Source organism: Saccostrea cucullata, unplaced genomic scaffold, assembly GCF_032062105.1.
Source record: "Saccostrea cucullata isolate Sc308-1 unplaced genomic scaffold, CSIRO_AGI_Scuc_v1 ctg32, whole genome shotgun sequence".
In the NCBI taxonomy this organism is placed as follows: domain Eukaryota; kingdom Metazoa; phylum Mollusca; class Bivalvia; order Ostreida; family Ostreidae; genus Saccostrea; species Saccostrea cuccullata.
In genome coordinates, this window is record NW_026931074.1 from 371644 (window position 1) to 390735 (window position 19092).

The 19092-nt window shown below is 32.0% G+C and overlaps 1 protein-coding gene across 3 annotated transcripts; it reads right to left on the reverse strand.

Moving 5' to 3' along the window:
- Positions 1–6880: 6880 nt before the first annotated feature.
- On the reverse strand, positions 6881–19027 carry LOC134231330 (sperm flagellar protein 1-like). Of its 3 annotated transcripts, XM_062713282.1 has the most exons (8): positions 18945–19027; positions 18800–18828; positions 16731–16826; positions 13244–13355; positions 11013–11230; positions 10787–10841; positions 8316–8445; positions 6881–7813 (listed from the first exon to the last, which is right to left on the reverse strand). In XM_062713282.1, the coding sequence occupies exons 2-8, from the start codon at positions 18801–18803 to the stop codon at positions 7694–7696; spliced, it is 735 nt and encodes a 244-aa protein (XP_062569266.1). In that variant the 5' UTR covers positions 18804–18828; positions 18945–19027; the 3' UTR covers positions 6881–7693. The 3 variants fall into 3 exon arrangements, with proteins under 3 accessions (XP_062569266.1, XP_062569267.1, XP_062569264.1); XM_062713283.1 differs by lacking the exons at positions 18800–18828; positions 18945–19027 and adding an exon at positions 9723–9779 and having other exon boundaries at positions 16731–16830; XM_062713280.1 differs by lacking the exons at positions 18800–18828; positions 18945–19027 and having other exon boundaries at positions 16731–16830.
- Between the last annotated feature and the right edge of the window lie 65 nt (positions 19028–19092).

The following is a 19092-nucleotide window of genomic DNA, read 5'->3' on the forward strand; positions in this document are numbered from 1 at the left end:
ACGGAAATCCCGATTACTATATACCCCCACTTTTCAAGCGGGGGGTATAATAAAGTGATATCTATCGTTATTATCTCAACTTATGTAAATTTGAACTGTCACAAGGAGCTTGTTCTTTTTGTCCCCTGCTTTCACGAAAGTGAGAAGACATTAATTCTCATTTATGTCTGTCCATCTGTCAGTCTGTAGTTCTGTCCATTCATCACAAAAACTTTAACCTTTTGTCATATCTTTTGATTGAGACGAGATAGGGCTTTCATATTACACATTCATATTGCCTGTGACAAGATCTTTTTAAATACAGTAAGATTTTTGACACTGTGACCATGATGTTTGACCCTTTTTTTTCTTAATTAACATTACTTAAAAGTTAAATAATTGGCCATAACTTAATTTTGAATAAGAGATAAGGCTTTCATGTTATACATGTGTATTACCTGTGACAAAACCTTTCTAAATACACTATGAGCTTTGACCTCGAGACTATTACCTTGAATTTTGACCTACTTTTCAAAAAATCAAACTTGGTCATGACTTTGAAAAAGTAGAGATAGGGCTTTCATATTAAACCTGTGCAATGCCTGTAACTAGACCTTTCTAAATACACTATGATTTTAACCTTGTGACCTTGACCGTGAAGTTTGACCTACTTTTTAAAAATGTTAATTTTCCTTATAACTTTTGATTGAGAAGAGATAGGGCTTTCATATTTGACATGTGCATTACCTGTGACCAGAAATATAAAAGTCAAAGCACCAGATATATATAGCATGCAAAAATTAAAAATTTATGACCAAGCTGGTTAAAGCTTTTCAAAATATGGGTTAAACTCCAAGGTCAAAGGGTCAAATTTAAGGTACTCAGGGGTAGGCCTAATGTAAGAAATGCTAATTTAAGCTCTAGCACCAACTGTGTAAAAGTTGTGGCCAACGTTAAAGTTTTTTTTCAAAAGAATATAAAATTTCATGGTCAAAAGGTACATTTGTTGTATCCAAAGGAAGGAAAGCCAAGATTAAAGTTGGAATTACCAAGATTAAAGTTGGAATTACCAACTTTTAAAAAAATATTGCGTGGCACTAATACGCTTCCGTAGTGTAGTGTTTCACAAACACATCTTATTTTAAAATATTTTTGCATGATGTTTTTTCCCCTTAATTCTGATCTATTTGCAGGACAAACAAGATGTGTTTGTGAAACACTGATGTCCCCATATGGTAACATAGCAAAGATTAAACTTTTTTTAAATGCAAAGAATTTATTATTTTGGTACCCAAAGAAAGGGATACGTTTTTGAAAGGTCGGTCAAACTCTAGGGTCAAAGACCAGGGACCTATATTAACTTACTATATTAGTATACATGGTATATAGGTCCCTGCAAGGACAAAGGGTAAAAGTTGTTGGTTGAGAAAGAAAGGTCTTGTCACAAGGATTATATATACTGTAACGTTTTTCTCTCCATGGGGTGTTTGTTTCTACCCGCGTCACAAAATATTGTGGATCCCGTGTATAAATTCAGGAACTCTAGATCTTTATAGATCTAACATAAGAACAACGACAAAGTTCGTTTCAACGAGTGTATTAACAATATCCAAGAGTAGTTTTACAAATCAATTCCAAGCTATGTATATCAACTCACTAACTCTCTCTCCTTATATACCCTGTCTGACACCTAACGTGATTTAGGGCACCTAGTTAGGGCGTTAGGCTCCATCGTTAGGGCACCTGTTAAGGCGTTAGGCTCCATCATTAGGGCACCCTGTTAGGGCAATCGGCTCCATCATTAGGGCACCTATTAGGGCAATCGGCTCCAAGTATTAGGGCCTCTGCACCATTGTTAGGTATCAAGACACTTGATACATTTAGCATCTGATAAGCGCCATATTAATTAGGACACTAATTAGACTTCCAAGATAAGGGCGCTAATCAGTTACCATGGTTAGGGCTTATCAAATAAACAAAATTCTTATCTCTGTTTTATTTATAACAATAGCATTTTTATATAAAAGCAAAAACATTACATTGGTCCCTCCTTTTGAAACATGACTTCCATTGTCATTAATATTTAAAACATGAACATGAGTTATACGTAAAACAAAATTACACAAATACGAAACAAAATCAACAGAAAGACAAAAAGTAAAAGAACAAAATTATATCAAATAAAAATGTAATTAGATTAAATCAAAAGTTTATCACACTAGTAGCTTCACATTTGGATTTCCCTGGCCTTATTTTCAACCTTTTCTCTTCCCCTTTTCCTGATTTAGGCTTTTCTTCCCTAGGGTTTTTAGGCCATATAAAGTTGACTGATACCTGACCTGCGGCATCAGTCATCTGAGTTAATATAATTCCTTACAGTTTTCTTTTCAACACAATTCAGGTCTCGAGAACTGTCACTTGGTTGAAATCTTCCTCCTTCTCTCTGGTACCATGGGTTGTAAGGGCGTCCCCTCCTCCCTGGTCCTGCATTGGTACATGTACTTGGGGTTCTCACATTTTTAAAGATACTGTTGAATCCGTCACCCGCGCTTGGAGGTTTGGCAGTATCCGCAGCTGCTATTTCATTATTCCATTCCCCATCTTCAATCTCATACACAGGCCTATAGCCTGGTTTTGTCTCCTTTGGCAATTCTTTTTCTCCAATCCGCAAGCACTCTTCTTGCATCGCATTAAGAACTGCTTCTTGAAGTGTCCTGGGTCTGGTCCGTTTCACTGCAAGTCGAAAATCCCCAGATTGTCCACACTTATCTAAGAAGGACTGTATAGCATTTTCTTCAACTAAATCTGGATTTCCTGGATAGGCCCTTCGGTACAAATCTTCGATGGCCTGTCCTAAATCTCGCAGGGACTCACCCGGTAGTCGTCTCCTTAATTTTACATCCGCAATATATTTTTCTTTCATTGCAGAATGTCCAAATCTTTGATTCATTTTATCCTTTAGTTGCTCATAATCACTCTGTACAGTAAGGGGCATTCCATAGGCATAGCTCTCGGCCTGTCCTCGCAAGGTGCTAAGTAGAACTCTGCGAGAAGGTCCCCATGAGTTTAATTCTGAGATGTTTTCGAAATATTGTAGAAACTCATCCCAAACATCATTATTGGCCCCTGAGAAGGTCCTCCTTACTGGATATTCATTGGTTCGTTGACCAGCATTTGGTGTCGTAAGACTGTTTGTAGGTGTCCCGTCAGTAGTAGGAAATTCAAAATTGTACCCAAGTCCCTGAGGAGACTAATTACCCAAATAAGGAGTATCCAGATTGCCCAGAAACTTTAGGTTCCTGACAGGTACCTGTAGGGGCGTTAGGTGCACTACCACCAGTATAGGGTGTATCACTGGATATCAAAGAAATTTCCCTTTCCTTACTGGCATTCAGCAGACCAGATCCATACTTCCATAACACTCTGATTACCGTAACAAGGAATATCATACTTGTTATCGATATTAGAGAAATTACTGCATTTTCTTGAGATTCCTGCACGATCTTGTTTTCTGGAAAATAGATCCAGGTCATCACCATCAGGAAACATATCCTATCAAACCAAAGAGTATCCAAATACATAGGATTCTCTTTAAGCTTGGCCTTGGATCGTACTTGCTTTTAATAGAAAGACCCTGCGAGTTTTGCCCGAACTCCTGAAAGTTAGGACTGTCTGGCATTACTCGACTTGTGGGCTGCAAACTTGTTCTACACCCCGTATCGACCTCTATTCCTGAGTCATTCAGATGAGCTGGACTTTCGAAGTACTGTCCTACCTTTCTAGGCATAACTCTCTTCCTTACGATGGGTGTCTCCATTTCAAACTCTGTGCTGTCTAGTGTTACACGTAAAATAATTTCTTTGGATCCCACCGCTGCCACCAATTGTAACGTTTTTCTCTCCATGGGGTGTTTGTTTCTACCCGCGTCACAAAATATTGTGGATCCCGTGTATAAATTCAGGAACTCTAGATCTTTATAGATCTAACATAAGAACAACGACAAAGTTCGTTTCAACGAGTGTATTAACAATATTCAAGAGTAGTTTTACAAATCAATTCCAAGCTATGTATATCAACTCACTAACTCTCTCTCCTTATATACCCTGTCTGACACCTAACGTGATTTAGGGCACCTAGTTAGGGCGTTAGGCTCCCTCGTTAGGGCACCTGTTAGGGCGTTAGGCTCCATCATTAGGGCACCCTGTTAGGGCAATCGGCTCCATCATTAGGGCACCTATTAGGGCAATCGGCTCCAAGTATTAGGGCCTCTGCACCATTGTTAGGTATCAAGACACTTGATACATTTAGCATCTGATAAGCGCCATATTAATTAGGACACTAATTAGACTTCCAAGATAAGGGCGCTAATCAGTTACCATGGTTAGGGCTTATCAAATAAACAAAATTCTTATCTCTGTTTTATTTATAACAATAGCATTTTTATATAAAAGCAAAAACATTACAATACGAAGTATGAAAGTCATATGAGTAACTGTTCAAAAGTTAAGGCCAAGGTTAAGGTAAAAAAAAAAAATAATAATAAGTGAAACGCCAAGATCAAGGTAATAGGGTCAAAGTTTTTGGTATCCAATCAAAGGTCATGGGGGTTAACATTTACTATAGGGACACTATCCCTAGTACACTTCAGTACATCATATTACTTATCTAGCTGATGTGTCTTGCTATTTCACTATCTTATAGGCTATTTTGTCCCCATGTGAGGACGTCAAAATTTATTTGTACAATTTAGCAGAAGACCGCCAAGGCGGATTAATGCTAGACCATTTGTACGTGCGTGCGTATGAAAGGAATATTACATAAGCAAAGCATGAAATATATATTATATAAAACATGAAAGCGTTTAAAAATGTTTTTGAAAAAATTAACATAATAAAAGGTTTACTTAAATATTTAAATTCAAAAGTGGATTTCTTTTCAAAACATTCAAAATCTTGAATATTTTATATCAATAATTTTATCAGAAAAGATTGATTATTAGAATTTTGGAGTTTACAATTCCAAAACAAGGGGAATAATTCAGTACACTGCAGTAATCAAGTACGATGTAGATCGAAGTGTCCAGTCATATTACTCGGGATTTTAGAAGCTTTTATATCAATCCCCTTTTACCACAAAAGATAATGTTTGTTTGTTTTTTTTTTTAAATATATATTTATATTATTATAAACTTGATTTCAGGTTCTTAAAACACGTGAAACGGTACTTTAGCCAGTCCCTACTCAACCAGTAATCAAGATTTACATTTTTCATAGTTTTTTTCCATCCTTTATATTTTCGTTATTTATCCCCTAAACGGGGACATCAAAATTTCTAACAATTAGTTGTTTTAGATACTCAGATGCCCGCTAAGGCGGTTTATATGCTATCTGTTTTCGTCCGTCGTGAAGCAGCCAATGCACACGTTACCACTGGATTGATTACTGACTGTAAAACATAAAAATATTTGAAAATGTTTAAACCAAAAAATGGCATAAAATAAGTATTTTATAAACAAGTTATAAAATAATGAGTATTTATTTTGAATGAAAATTAATATTGTAATTTTAATTTAGAAAAAAAATAAAAAAACAAATTAATAATTATACTTTTTGGGGTTATAATAGAAAAACAAGGGAAGTAATTCATTGGTAAACAAATACATTACAGGTCTTCATTGTAGGTATACAATGAATAGATTTTTAAAAGACAGTAGAGCGACACATTCCATATTCTTTTTGCTTTACTTCTTCCATTTGATTCTTTTATGATTGCCAATTCCACATGTTCGTATGCAATCATTGACTGAAATTCAGCCAAATTAAGAACAAGGTATAGTTTCGATCAATACAAATTAAGCCCTGTATTTTTCAAAAATATGAAAGTGATACAAGAAATTAAAATTTACTCTTTCTGAATCATAGGAATTCCACGCAGTAAGAATACACAAATCGTTTTTCTCATTTGACCTCCTAAATGCTAATTATGACATGATATACTTGTGCATTTTCCCGTATTTTCTTAAAAGGTTGCAGAAGACGTACATCAATTTTTAGTGGAATTTTCTTTCACAAAACATACTCTGCCACCGTCGCCCACAAAGATTTTGAGATATGTGATTTTTCAAAGCATTTTACACAATATATCCAAAAATTGAAGCGGTTGACAGTGGCAGACACTATTTTCTAAAGAAAAAAAAGCATAAAAATGAGTCATTCTGAGGCTTTTCTACATTAAACCTAGAAATGTACCAAATTAGTGACGTCATATTTCCACAATAGTCCTCCTTCGTGCCATGTTCTTTAATGATTTATCATATTCATCTACTCAACTATTGTTATAGCCAATTTCATAACTTTTTTTAAGAACATTAAATTTTTAGGGCACAATACCTTCTTCTTTCACAGCAATGTGGTAAGAAAGACAACTCTCAAAGAGAAAATGACTTATTGCTCACCAATCTTATTAAAAGTCAGGTCCAATTATAGTTAGATTGAAAGCACATACTTCAAAATTCATTTATCATTCATTAAATAGGTGTCTTTCTCATCAAAGAAGTGATACAATATATCTGTAAAGTGTTTATGCAAAGTTTTGGTACTGCAGATTTTCTTTTCTGGGGAAAATTTTCTGTTGAAAAAAATGTTGAAAACATAGCAATGTATAACTCTTTTGTGTTGGTTAAAAGATTTGTTCTGGGACAGTGAACACAGTTAATGTAGACTACAAAATTGTAATGTCTAATGTGTGCTGTAATCTTTAACTGTTTTAAGTGTTCAGCCAATATCAATTGGCATGTACTTCATTGTTTATATTTATCTTATGGCAAAATTTAAGTGCAGAAATATATTTTGGCTATTAATTCGATATAAAATTATGAAGATGAAAAAAAAAACAACTGACATTGAATTTCATACATATTCATTTTATTTATTCAAGATGAATGACATAAAAAGGAAGAATTGCTCTTTCATATAAACAACAAATTATAGGTTCTTCTACAGAAATACGTACCGATCTACCCCCTGGTACATTATTAGATACAATGAACTTAATTAACTGTATAATGGGCAAATTTATTAGAACTTTTTTTAAAGATTTTGAGTTATCATCATCAAATGACAGTTTTGAAATTGAGAAACATGCATAAATGTAAATTCAAATGTAAGTTCAAAAAATTGTTTCTCTCTCTCTCTCTTTTAAACATAAATCAATATGCATGATGAATCAAAACTCAGTGGTTGATACAATTTAATATGTATTAATTTTTATTTGGATACAAGTTGATAATTTTAATAAACATGTTTACATGGTTTACAAGTACAGTATAATTAAGATCTACACCATAAGCAGTGACAACAAAGACAAAACACATAGAGTCTTTGGTTTCATTACATGTTTAGAATACAATATTATTCAGTTTAAAAAAAAGCATTTTTAGAAAAATCTTCATGCTGAGAAAATTTTGACAGGAATTTAACTTGCTGAATTGAGTTAATTTATAACAGAATGTTGAATATGTCTGTTCAGAGACTGAATCTTTGCTGAACTCTTGCATATTAACATAAATTGCACATTTCCAAATCCCTTCATTTTTCTAAAGATATACAGTTTGGATTTATAAGCTACCAATACAAGATCACATTTTAGGGTAAGCATACAGAGATTCTAGACATAAATATTCTGTATGGTACTTTTTTTTACAGAGATTTTAGGTTCATCGCCGTACAATGCTTCCTGTTGGTCGCATGGTCTCTACTCGGTTCTGAAGGTCATCAATTCGGACATCCTTCAGGTGTATCAAATGTTCCATTCTTTTTATCTTTGCTTGTAAGATCTAAAATGTTAAGATTTCATTTAAATGACAGCATTCAATATAATCCCAAGATTCTTATATCAGCCAAAGAGCCAAAATTAGTTTAGGGGATTGGATTTTGTCAACTGTTGAAATGCAGTAAAAGTTTTAAGCTTTAAAATTATATTTCTTACTAAAAATTTACATGGAAAATGAATATCAGTTGTGTATGATGTCAAACATTTAATAAACTTCAGGATCTGTCAGTGCAATTAGCAGAGACATTCAAACAAAACAACAATTAATATATTATCATTCACAAGAGGCCCATGGGCCACATTGCTCACCTGAGCAAATCTGCTAGGAAAAACCACAAATCAGCTCAGTATTGAAAACTTTACCAGGGTGGGGGTTTGAATTTTATACTACTTGAGGATGCCTCTGTATTAATATAGCATATAACTTTACTTTTCTTGAGCCTTTGGCTCAGGTGAGCTAAAAAACAAAGAGATTTCAAAACATGTTTGATTTGATTAGAACTGACCTGAATGGTTTCTTCTTTGGTCAAACTTTCCTGAACTTTTTCCTCAAATAGTATCCTGGGGACATTATCTCCCTCTAGTTTGTTAGATCCGAGGGTTTTCTGTCGAGGGGGGTCAGGATAATAATCAGGCCTGTAATGAAACCCAAATATCTATAATGTAAACCTCAGATTAGAGGGGGATAAGAAATTAAATGAAACCTTTAATAATATATTAATTATCTATACATGTAATTTCAATTGATTCTTGCTTGCATGTTCACTTGTATATTTCCCTCTTGACTTATTATTCAATGGTTATAAAAAAGGTTTATCAGATATATATATATAAAGTGATATAAAATATTAAGGATACTCCGACACACAACAAATTGACAAATTAAATTAATAAAGAATATTCAGACACATAACTATAAAAAGACAAATTAATATACAATATAAAGGTTAGTTATTTATTGTTAGGAGATGTACACTTTATATTGCACAATGCTTTCACCCATCCTCCATTGTATCCTGATTTATATACACATGTATTAAAACAGGGTTCATTTTGCCTTATCAAATTTGCAAACAAGTCCACCCTTCATCATGTATTAAAAGAACAATACATGCAACTCTTTCTGTACAGTTTTAGCCCCCCCCCATCACGAAACTGATGACTAGGGTGAAATTGGCAAAAAATGAAAAGGGGGCAAAATTTCCTTGTTTTTATTTTGATTGAATGAACAATACTTGTTATTGTTATAGAAACCCAAGGCTCTGATAAATCACAACAATTTAAAATCCAGATGCCATGACACCCGACACCAATGTCAGTGTTGAAGCAGTTTGCAATGATTTAGAAAAAGACTTCAAAACCAGACTTACAACTTTATTTACACATAAATTTTTAAGCTATTAAAATTTAATTTTGCTGGTTTTCTTATGTGATCATGAAATGATCGAGCTCAATGTTCAAAAGGGAGCATCATTCAATATCCATGTGTGTGTGATAATAAAGATAAATGAAATTAAAATAGTTTTGTACCTACACGTATCAAGGTTTCTATTATGGTGAAATGGTTAAAAATTGGTAAATATTGTTTTCTTATGTCATGCCTGTTTAGAAATGTATTTTAAAATAGAATCACTGAATTGGGAATTTAACAGTTACCGTTAATTTACTCTGTTTTTACATCACACTTCATCTCATTAGAGAAATTTAAATTCAAAGATTAAATCTGTATTCCATTAAAAAATTTCAAACACAAAGAATACTTCTTTTCTATATATGACAGCAGGGAAATTAAAAAATATATATATAAATAAAACAATACAGGAAGTTGTTGCAGATTATAGGATAGGTGAAAAAAGAGTTCAAAACAGACACTGTAGATGAATGAAGATAAAGTGGTTCTCCCTGTCTGATACCTGGCCAATGATTCTAATGTTATCACTTCCTTGCTTTCAGCATGCAGCATTACATTTCTGAAAATCACCAAACTCTATCAAAATTGTTGCCTTTTTAGTTTACAGAGATAATTTGTATACTAATGTCTGTTGTTATACCTAGACAAGTTATAGAATGTCTAATACATGTACTATGCTTTGTAAGAAGTGCATGCATGTGAAATACTAATGAAGAAATGTTCAAGAACAATGTATAACATAGTTTTGATGAACTTGATTAAATGTATCAATGACCTCCAATATTTTTTACACTGTGATTTAAATATATTCTTTAAAGACTGACTGTAAAATATGGAAATTCTGATGAAAGTATTGTAAAACTGACAAGCAGATGATGACTTTTATTATTTCTAAGCTTTCCATGTTTCTTCCATGCACACAGCATATAAACATTTTAATACACAAAGCCATTGAATTAGATTTTTACTTTCAGTTAAATACTTTCAGTTGATCATTAGTAGACATGCTCTTTACTTAACATGATCGCAGTGCATAAGACCACTGAGTGTACTGGGAGGTTTCATACAGTCCATTGTCATAATAGGACATCGTATTAAACCTAATAAAATAACAAACAATGTCAGTTATTCTGCATTTGCTTTACTAACTTGAAAACAAGAGGCCAATTGGCCATACAATTACAAATGGAAATAAACTATTCTCATTGTCTTATTAAAATCTCTCACATGCACTAATAATTTTTCCATGAAACTTCTATTTATGGTGTCAAATAAAGTTATTAGTAAAAAACATTTTAGATCTATAAATTTTTGTTTTTGTACTTTGAGAATATTTAAGGAATGAAGCTAATTTCAACTTATATTATACGATATAACATAACTTGGGGCAGTTTACGATTTATAAACCACGTAAGGTCACAGAGCTACTTGAAGGAACATTTTCCTCAAAAGAGTTTTTAAATTTAACACAGTGTTTAAAGCAACAAACATAAACTGAACACATACCGGTATATATATTGAGTTAAAGTGAACACATAAACAATATTTGTCAAAAAATGTACCTACCCTCCTCCTTTTGTGGGGTTCTGAGATTTCTTCTCTACTCCCCGACCAGGAACAGCTATAAAGAAACAATTCTGTATGTAATTAAAGGTTAGTGAAAGATTAGAGATTTTACTATTGATAAACAACTGAAATATCTAAAGCAAAGAGCCTTAAGAGGCCCCTTAAAATTTTATTCATCAAACCTATTCTTTGTAAACATGCAGTAAAGAATTTCTAAGACACTGACCCATATACTGATCAGCCTCGGGTTTGTCACTCTCGGGCCGACGTCCACCTTTGGCTCGGTGTGTCGACTGTAGAGGTTGCTTGGTCAGTTCCCATTCGGCTCGCTCGAGCTTGCGTCTGAGCATCATCAGGAACTTCTCAATCACGCCAGGTTTGGCCATGATAATATCTCCTATGACATCATCACCCAGGGTAAAATTTAGTTTGCTCAAAACTTTTCTGGATAAAATTTTAAAAATGAAACTTTTAATTAGAAAATATTAAACTGTATTCAAAATGTTTTCTGATATATCATAATCCTGAAGAAATAGTTCTAATATATAAAATTTAAGCACCATTTGCTCAAATGTATCGATCTCTTTTAAAACCCTTTTCATTGCAATATACTCACTGGAATTCAGTAACATTTATACTGCCTAGAGCTTAAACATATATAAATAGTCATAGTCCTACACTATTTACAGTTCACATACACGACATACAGTGTACATTTATATTGAGAGGAGGGTGTCTAAATACATGTAAATGTAGCTAACTAAATATTTGTTATTACAGTAAAAGAAAGGACAACTTGATTATGAACTATACATATTTAATTTAGGACTATGCTAAGTATCATATGCCCATAAGAAATATTTATGGTTTTGGTTAAAACCAAAGTAAAGATCAGAAAGCTTTGGATAAGATGAAAATTGGACTATCATTTAGGACATTTTATCAGAACAAAGTTACTATGTTTTATTTTATATGGTTTTGTAAAATTTAATACACTCTCTATCTCTTTAATAAATGAGCTGACTGCTCAAGCAAACAAAAAGGGGGAAGGGTGTTGAAAGTTCAAGGTCACTTCTAAAATAGTTGGATTGCTCTCAAGAATCTGTATCCAGTCCAGTTCAAATCAGATCCTTAGTTGATTTAATAAGTAAGAACAATTTCTAAAACGAGGTAAATTTATACAAACAAGTTGAAGAAACAAGAATATCAGCAGTCTTGTTTTAAGACATCACTTCATAAGTTCTATGGTTGATACAATGACCTTGTCAGCAAATACAATATATCATTGAGTCAAATGCTGACTGATGTTTTTCATACTAATTGTTTGTCCATTATTTACACACTGAATTGACAACAATTTTTTCTGTTATTTCTCGATCATGACTGGTCAGCAGGGGATGCTCACTCCTCAATGGCACCAGGTTCCACCTCTGATGTTTCAGAGGTCTGTGTTTGCTCTGCTCCTATTTTTTATTGTTTAATGGACTTTTGAGCTTGAATACTGTTTGTTATCTCCATATATTTCATCCTTGAAACTACTCACATAGATTGCTTCACCTTATGTAGCAAAGCTCAGACAGGTCTTAACTTATAAATCTAATAGTAATATGATTATCTTAGTAATACTGTCAATGAGTTAAACCCATACTCTGTCACTGAAAGCTTAATTCATATCACTCATGCATTTTAATGTGATTGTAGAAAATTGATATGTGATTTGAAAATATTGTTTTAAAAAAATCAGTGCATATAAGTAAAAAGAAAGTGATATAGTCTGTACATTCAATTCATAAAGGCAAGATAGGAAAATCAGAAAGAACAATTCTAGACTTTTTATCAATTAAAAAAAAAAATTGTAACATTTAAGCTAATCAAGCAGCATGCATGCTCTTGTACAGTTCAGAGTTAGAGTAACGAGGAGAACACTGGGGGAGGGAATGCCGCCAGGTATGTAGCACTATTTATAGATCAGAGCTGTGTAGGAGGCAAGAAAAGCACTACTTTTTATATAGTTGGGATCCCGAGGTTTCATTCCTTAAAACTATTGCCTGTATCTTTTTATCTTCAGTATTCTGTGCCATTTACCTATACAGTATAACTTGGTTATAAAGAACTTGCTTATATGGAAATCTCATTGAAATGGAAACTTTTATGAATCCTTATTTAATTTTACTCATATGAGCTTCATTTAAATAGTTTTGGTTAAATAAGAAATTAAAATTTGAAGTGCCTGTGATATTATCTATTCAGTGCATTCTATTCAATTTAGAAATGATGTGACTTTTATTAAATGCCCGAACTTATTTCATAGAATACCAGTATATTTGGGTGATCTAACACAAAACTGGTTGTTAGATGGACAATCACAAGAATATAAAATATTAAATAATTGGCACCCAATTAGGGTATTTTATAAAATCTGACAGATTATATGGGACCAGACACCAGTACAGTTACCTGTTGAGAACTTTCCAGTTGAGCAATTTTTTGTCTGTAGAATTGGCAGTGGAGTAGTTGTGTAGGTCCACCAGAGTAGGAAACTTATTGTGAATAATCTCGGCTACCAAGACTGAAAACAACCAAATATTACAGACTAATTCCAGAGCTTTAGAGAGAAAGAAAAGATTATAGAAGAGTACAGAGATGCTCAAATATTTATACCACCTGATCATTGCTTTCAAATTATAAGTTGATAAATTCAGGAATCTATCTCTGGATTTGAACATCTCTGTAGAGAAACTCACTAGCACAGCAGACACACACAAGAACTGTACTGTACACTGCATTGTTCCATACATTCATCATCTGGATCAATCACATCCTATCATTTGTATCACTTTTTGGAATTAATTATTTACAGATGAGTTATATACGTAGAAAGTTAAAGATTGATTATTTCTTGTTTGGAAAATCCAATGAAAGAAAGCCTATAATATTTATTAATATTATAAGTACAAGTAGTCAAGGAATTGGATTATGTCAAGATGATGAATGCCTGAATGAGACGTTGATATGAGTCACATCAATGTAGTTTGTGGAGACATGTGCCCTGTACCTGCTGAGGACCTTCCAGTTATCCCTCTTAATACCTAGCGCACTCCCAGGAGAGTAGTTGTGCATTTGTATCAACTGTGGTTTAAAATGGCGGATAATCTCAGCTACCAACACTACAGTAGTAACATCAACCATTCACATCTCACATTTACCATTCATATTTCAACCATCAGTAAGCATGGTAATCAAACAATATTTCAATTCAACCAAAACACTAAACATGGAAAAGCATTAGACTACTGTAAGTCGTTTTAATTCTACGGTGTTAAAATATCACGATATCTCAAAAAGTACCAATTGCTATGGCTTTAATTTCACGCTGCCAGAAATTAATTCAACATTTCGTTTAAGTATTTAAATGATTTAAAAACAAATAATAACATTAACGAAGGGGTTAATTTCGCGGAAAAATTATAAATCGCGAACAGAGCGAAATTAAAACCATCGTGAATATTTGCCAATTTACAGTATCTAATGCATCACTGCTTTGTTTTCATGATCAAATTGTAATAAATTCAAAATTAATGTCTTCTTTCAATTATGATTAAACAACAACCAATGAGATTACATGTTACATTTTATATTACTAAGTTAGTGCTGCTGTGCTGTTATATATGAAATATTCATGGGGTCGAATATTCTGAATCCATGTTCTTGGTCTTTAAACTACATGACTACATTGATAGTATGATAGAATGACTTGAGCAAGTGATTCCATAATATATCAATTAATGCTTTTTCCAGCAAGGTAGTGGATATTATCTGAGTGAAGCTAGTGTTCCATGGATGAGTTTGCAAAATAGCTGTCATTTAAGCCATGATTGTCATGCTTTCTGCATGAAAAACACTTTATAAAATACTGTCATAATTGGTTATTATCCAAGATTAAATATTTTGGTTTTGGAATGATTTTCTACCTATACAGGTCAAAACTGTCCCCTGGTGTAAAAGAACATTGAATCTGACCAGAATTATGAGGAAGACCAGTAAATTGATCTCTGGACAGTGTTATGTATGTTCTCTATCAAACCAAATTAATACAGTCTATCCAATGGCTTTCAAAAAGCCTAAAGAATATTTTTTGATTGGATACAAAGACAAATAAGATGTGTAAAATGGAGGTTTGAAGGGAAATTGCAATAGCAGTATGATAAGCTTTGCTAAACTCCGTGCTTAATTATTGCCATAATGTCAGTTCATTACAAAAAAAGTCAGTTTTAATAGTAGTGAATTATTGTATGTACATTTCTATTAGGCACACCAAAAATCATTGACCAAACAAGGTTAACTAGAACAGGGCTTACAGTCCAAATAAAATAAATATACTGTGAGCCTGTAGATTTATAATGACATCACATTTTGCAAACTCATTATGTCCCTCTTGACTGATATTCTGATATTTTGGTTTTACAACGAATTTAATGAAAAAAAAAATGGATCAGTAAATTTCTTGCCATGAAAAACTAGAAGGCAAGCATTTATGACAAACAAACTCTATATATACCTATCTAAACTGGCAGGCAGTTAATCTATAATGCTGTCAAATCCTGACACTCTAAGATTAAATGTTTCTTTATTGATATTCATGGCACGCCAAATTCACAAAAATGAGATAAACCTAGTTTCACAATTGATAAACTAGGTTTATCGACTGTAAACTATAGTTTACAAAACGTAAACTATACTTAACGATTTGTTAAGTATAGTTTTCATCTGTAAAACTATATTTAACGGTTGTTAACTATAGTTTACGAATGCTAATCTAAGTTTATCTGTCTGTAATAAGCGTTAACAACAGATTTTGTTGATAAACATAGATTCACATTTGTAAACTATAGTTTACAATCGAAAACAATCGTAAACTATAGTTATAGTTAAGAGTTGTTAATATAGTTTCACAAATCGTGAAACTATATTTATCAGATCGTTAACTATAGTTAACGGTTTGTATAAACTATAGTTTACAAATCGTGAAGCTGTATTTATCAGATAATCTATGTTTTGCAATTGAAAATGATTGTTTTCGGTGTTAAGTATAGTTTACGGTTGTGAAACATAGATTATTATTATGGTTTACAGATGTAAAATATAGATTAACGTTGTTAACTATAGTTTACAGTCTGTAAACTATAGTTTACAACCGATAAACGGTTAAACCTAGTTTATCGACTGTGAAACTATGTTTAGCTCATTTTCGTGAATTTGGCGTGCCATAGATATTCTCCACATCACTCAACAGATTTGGTCCAAACTTTTCAGAGGCCTTAATCATTATGAATTTAATTCACATAAAAATATAAAAAATATTTACGGACTTTATTGAGGCATGAGCAATTCCAAGAATAACTTATAAGTAGTAACATCCATTTTAGATTTCTAGTTCTACATTTATAAATATAAGTATACATGTAGCAGATATCTTACTGCATGCTTTTGGACAGCTAAATGGCATTATCATGTATGTAACAATGTTTATATACTTATGTAGGGGATTAACATCAATAAAGAAAGTATACCAAGAAGTTGAAATGGATTCTTTTTTATGAAATGTAGAAGAGTAATAAAAATCCTTACTTGGAAGCACCAGGAGTCAAAATTCAAAAACTATTTTTATGACTATAACTATTTAGCATATTATCATCAAGTTTGATGGAACGCTGTATTATGTAGATGTAGATGTATTTGTGAATGTATTTCAGTGCAAAAACATGACTGACAAGTATGAACTTATTCTGTTCAGCAATATGATGAATATTTACAGATAAAATAAAACTGCCACAACCAGTAGTTAGCAGAAGCAGTACCAGATTTCAACATTAAATTTGCCATTTAATTGAAGTCTCCTTGTTTTCTTTGGGCTATCTTTAATTTGTCATTTGAAGGATCTTACCTCCATCAGAGAAGTCCCTAGATATGTTTTTCTTTGGCCTGCTGAGTGGTATACTGTCGACCCAAGCATAAAGCTCCTCCAACTCCGCGTCGTCAGCCATGATAACCGGCCTGCCTAATTGAAGACCTACAGGTAATTGAAGACCTAGAGAAGACCTACGGAAGACCTACAAAAATGGGGGATATATACAGCAAAACTGATATGATATTCTGATTAAGCATGTCCTAAATATGTAAAATACACAAAAAAGTTTTATAAAAAGAAGTTTAAATGTGTATTTTTTAAGCTCGGTAAGGGGAACTATAGACGATACGGAAAGAACGATAACTCTGGCTGACTTGTCTTGTAAACACCAACACGCTCATTTATGTGAAGTTTATAGGAAGAATTATATATGTATATGACATAATAAAAAAAATGCAAATGATTTTGTTGAGTTTTTTAATTATGAATTATGATAAAGAAATCAGCTGAATGATGAATTTTGATGAAGGTAAAAATATCAATAATTATCATTATTTCATTTATCAAATTAATATTCTACTTGAAATCTATAGTTAATATTTAATAAATATTGTAATTCTTTTAATATGTTTTATGGGATAAATATTAAGTATTCAAGTTCAAATTATTGATATGTATGCTGTGGATTTGTCTCAATTAACCAATATTACTCTGTACTAAGGGCTTCGATCTTCACTAATTTGTTGTATTATACACAGACACCCTGAGGATATATCCGTGTTTTGATTGCAATTATCAACACATCCCACTTGCTCTGATGAATGTTAATTTGCAGTCAACAGAGCAAAGATATAAAAAAAATATTTATTTTATATCTTAAAAATGCTAGCAAGAATAAACAAATAAAATTATTGTGCATTTATTCAGAATATAACTTTATACTAAAATGAATTACGTTTTGAATTTTTTTTTTAATATTCAAAATGGTCATCTTTTTTCAATATAACACATTTATATGACATTCACGAGGAATATTTAATAACTTAATTAAATGTATATTTCCAGATAACATGCTGTATGCCAAGAAATAGGCACTATAATATGAAACATAAGGATTTATTTCTTTTACATTTTGAGCCAAAATATACATGTACATTATATCAAATCTTGAAGATACCAGGTATACCATTCAATAATTAAATTAAAAGAAAATACACACTTTTTAAAATTGAATAAAATAATAAACACGCATGTTATCACACATAAGAAATGCATGCATATTTTAAAAAAAAATAATGATGCTTTGACTCGGGGGAAATAAGATTTTGAAAGTGATTATGTCTATGTTCTTGAAAAATTACTTCAAATTCTTTTAACTGCAATTTTAAAATTTTCATTCTCTACATAAATGCAAATCTTATAAAAATTTCCAGATGTTATAAATGACATTACTAGGTATTATTAATAACAAGAACACAAATCATTTATGAATTTTTATTAATGATCAACAATTCAAACCTGAACTAAATATTATACTGATCTATTTATAAACACATATAGAATACTAAATATAACGTACATGTATATACAAGTGTATGTATTTATAATGATTTTATGATTGACATAATATATTATGGTATTATAAATTATGTACAGTGTTTACAATTTTACTGATTTTAATAAATAATTTTTTTTAACAAAAAAGAATTGTTTCTGACTGAATATTTCATTTTATTAATATTTTTTTTTTTATCTTTGATGTATATATAAAGTATCTCCAATGATTTTTTTTAACATTATTTTTTATTTACATTTTTCTGATAATTACATTTTCTTGATGTTTTGGTGAACAGCTGATTTGTTATTTACGCGAGTTATCGTTCTTGCTGTAGGTCTTCTGAGAGAAGAAATAGTTCCCCTTACCGAGCTTAAAAAATACTCTTTAAAACTTCTTTTTATAAAACTTTTTTGTGTATTTTATATATTTAAGACATGCTTAATCAGAATATTATATCAGTTTTGCTGTATATATCCCCCATTTTTGTAGGTCTTCCGTAGGTCTTCTGTAGGTCTTCAATTACCTGTAGGTCTTCAATTAGGCATGACCATGATAACTGTATCAATTGGTGTTATTCTGTCCAAATAAAATCTATTTTAAGAAAATCTGAAGGTTCCCCGGCGTCATTATTTGATTAGTCAATAACATGTGTAAGATAGCAAAGGTATATATGAAAAATTAAGTTTACTTACACTGTATATAAGAAAGGAGGACAAGATTATCACTAAATACACAAAATCATAATAAAGCGTCCGTCGCAACGAAACTCCCACAATTCCCATATACGGGAAATACAGGATAGCTCGTTCATCAACTCGGAAAAATAACAAAACCATGCCA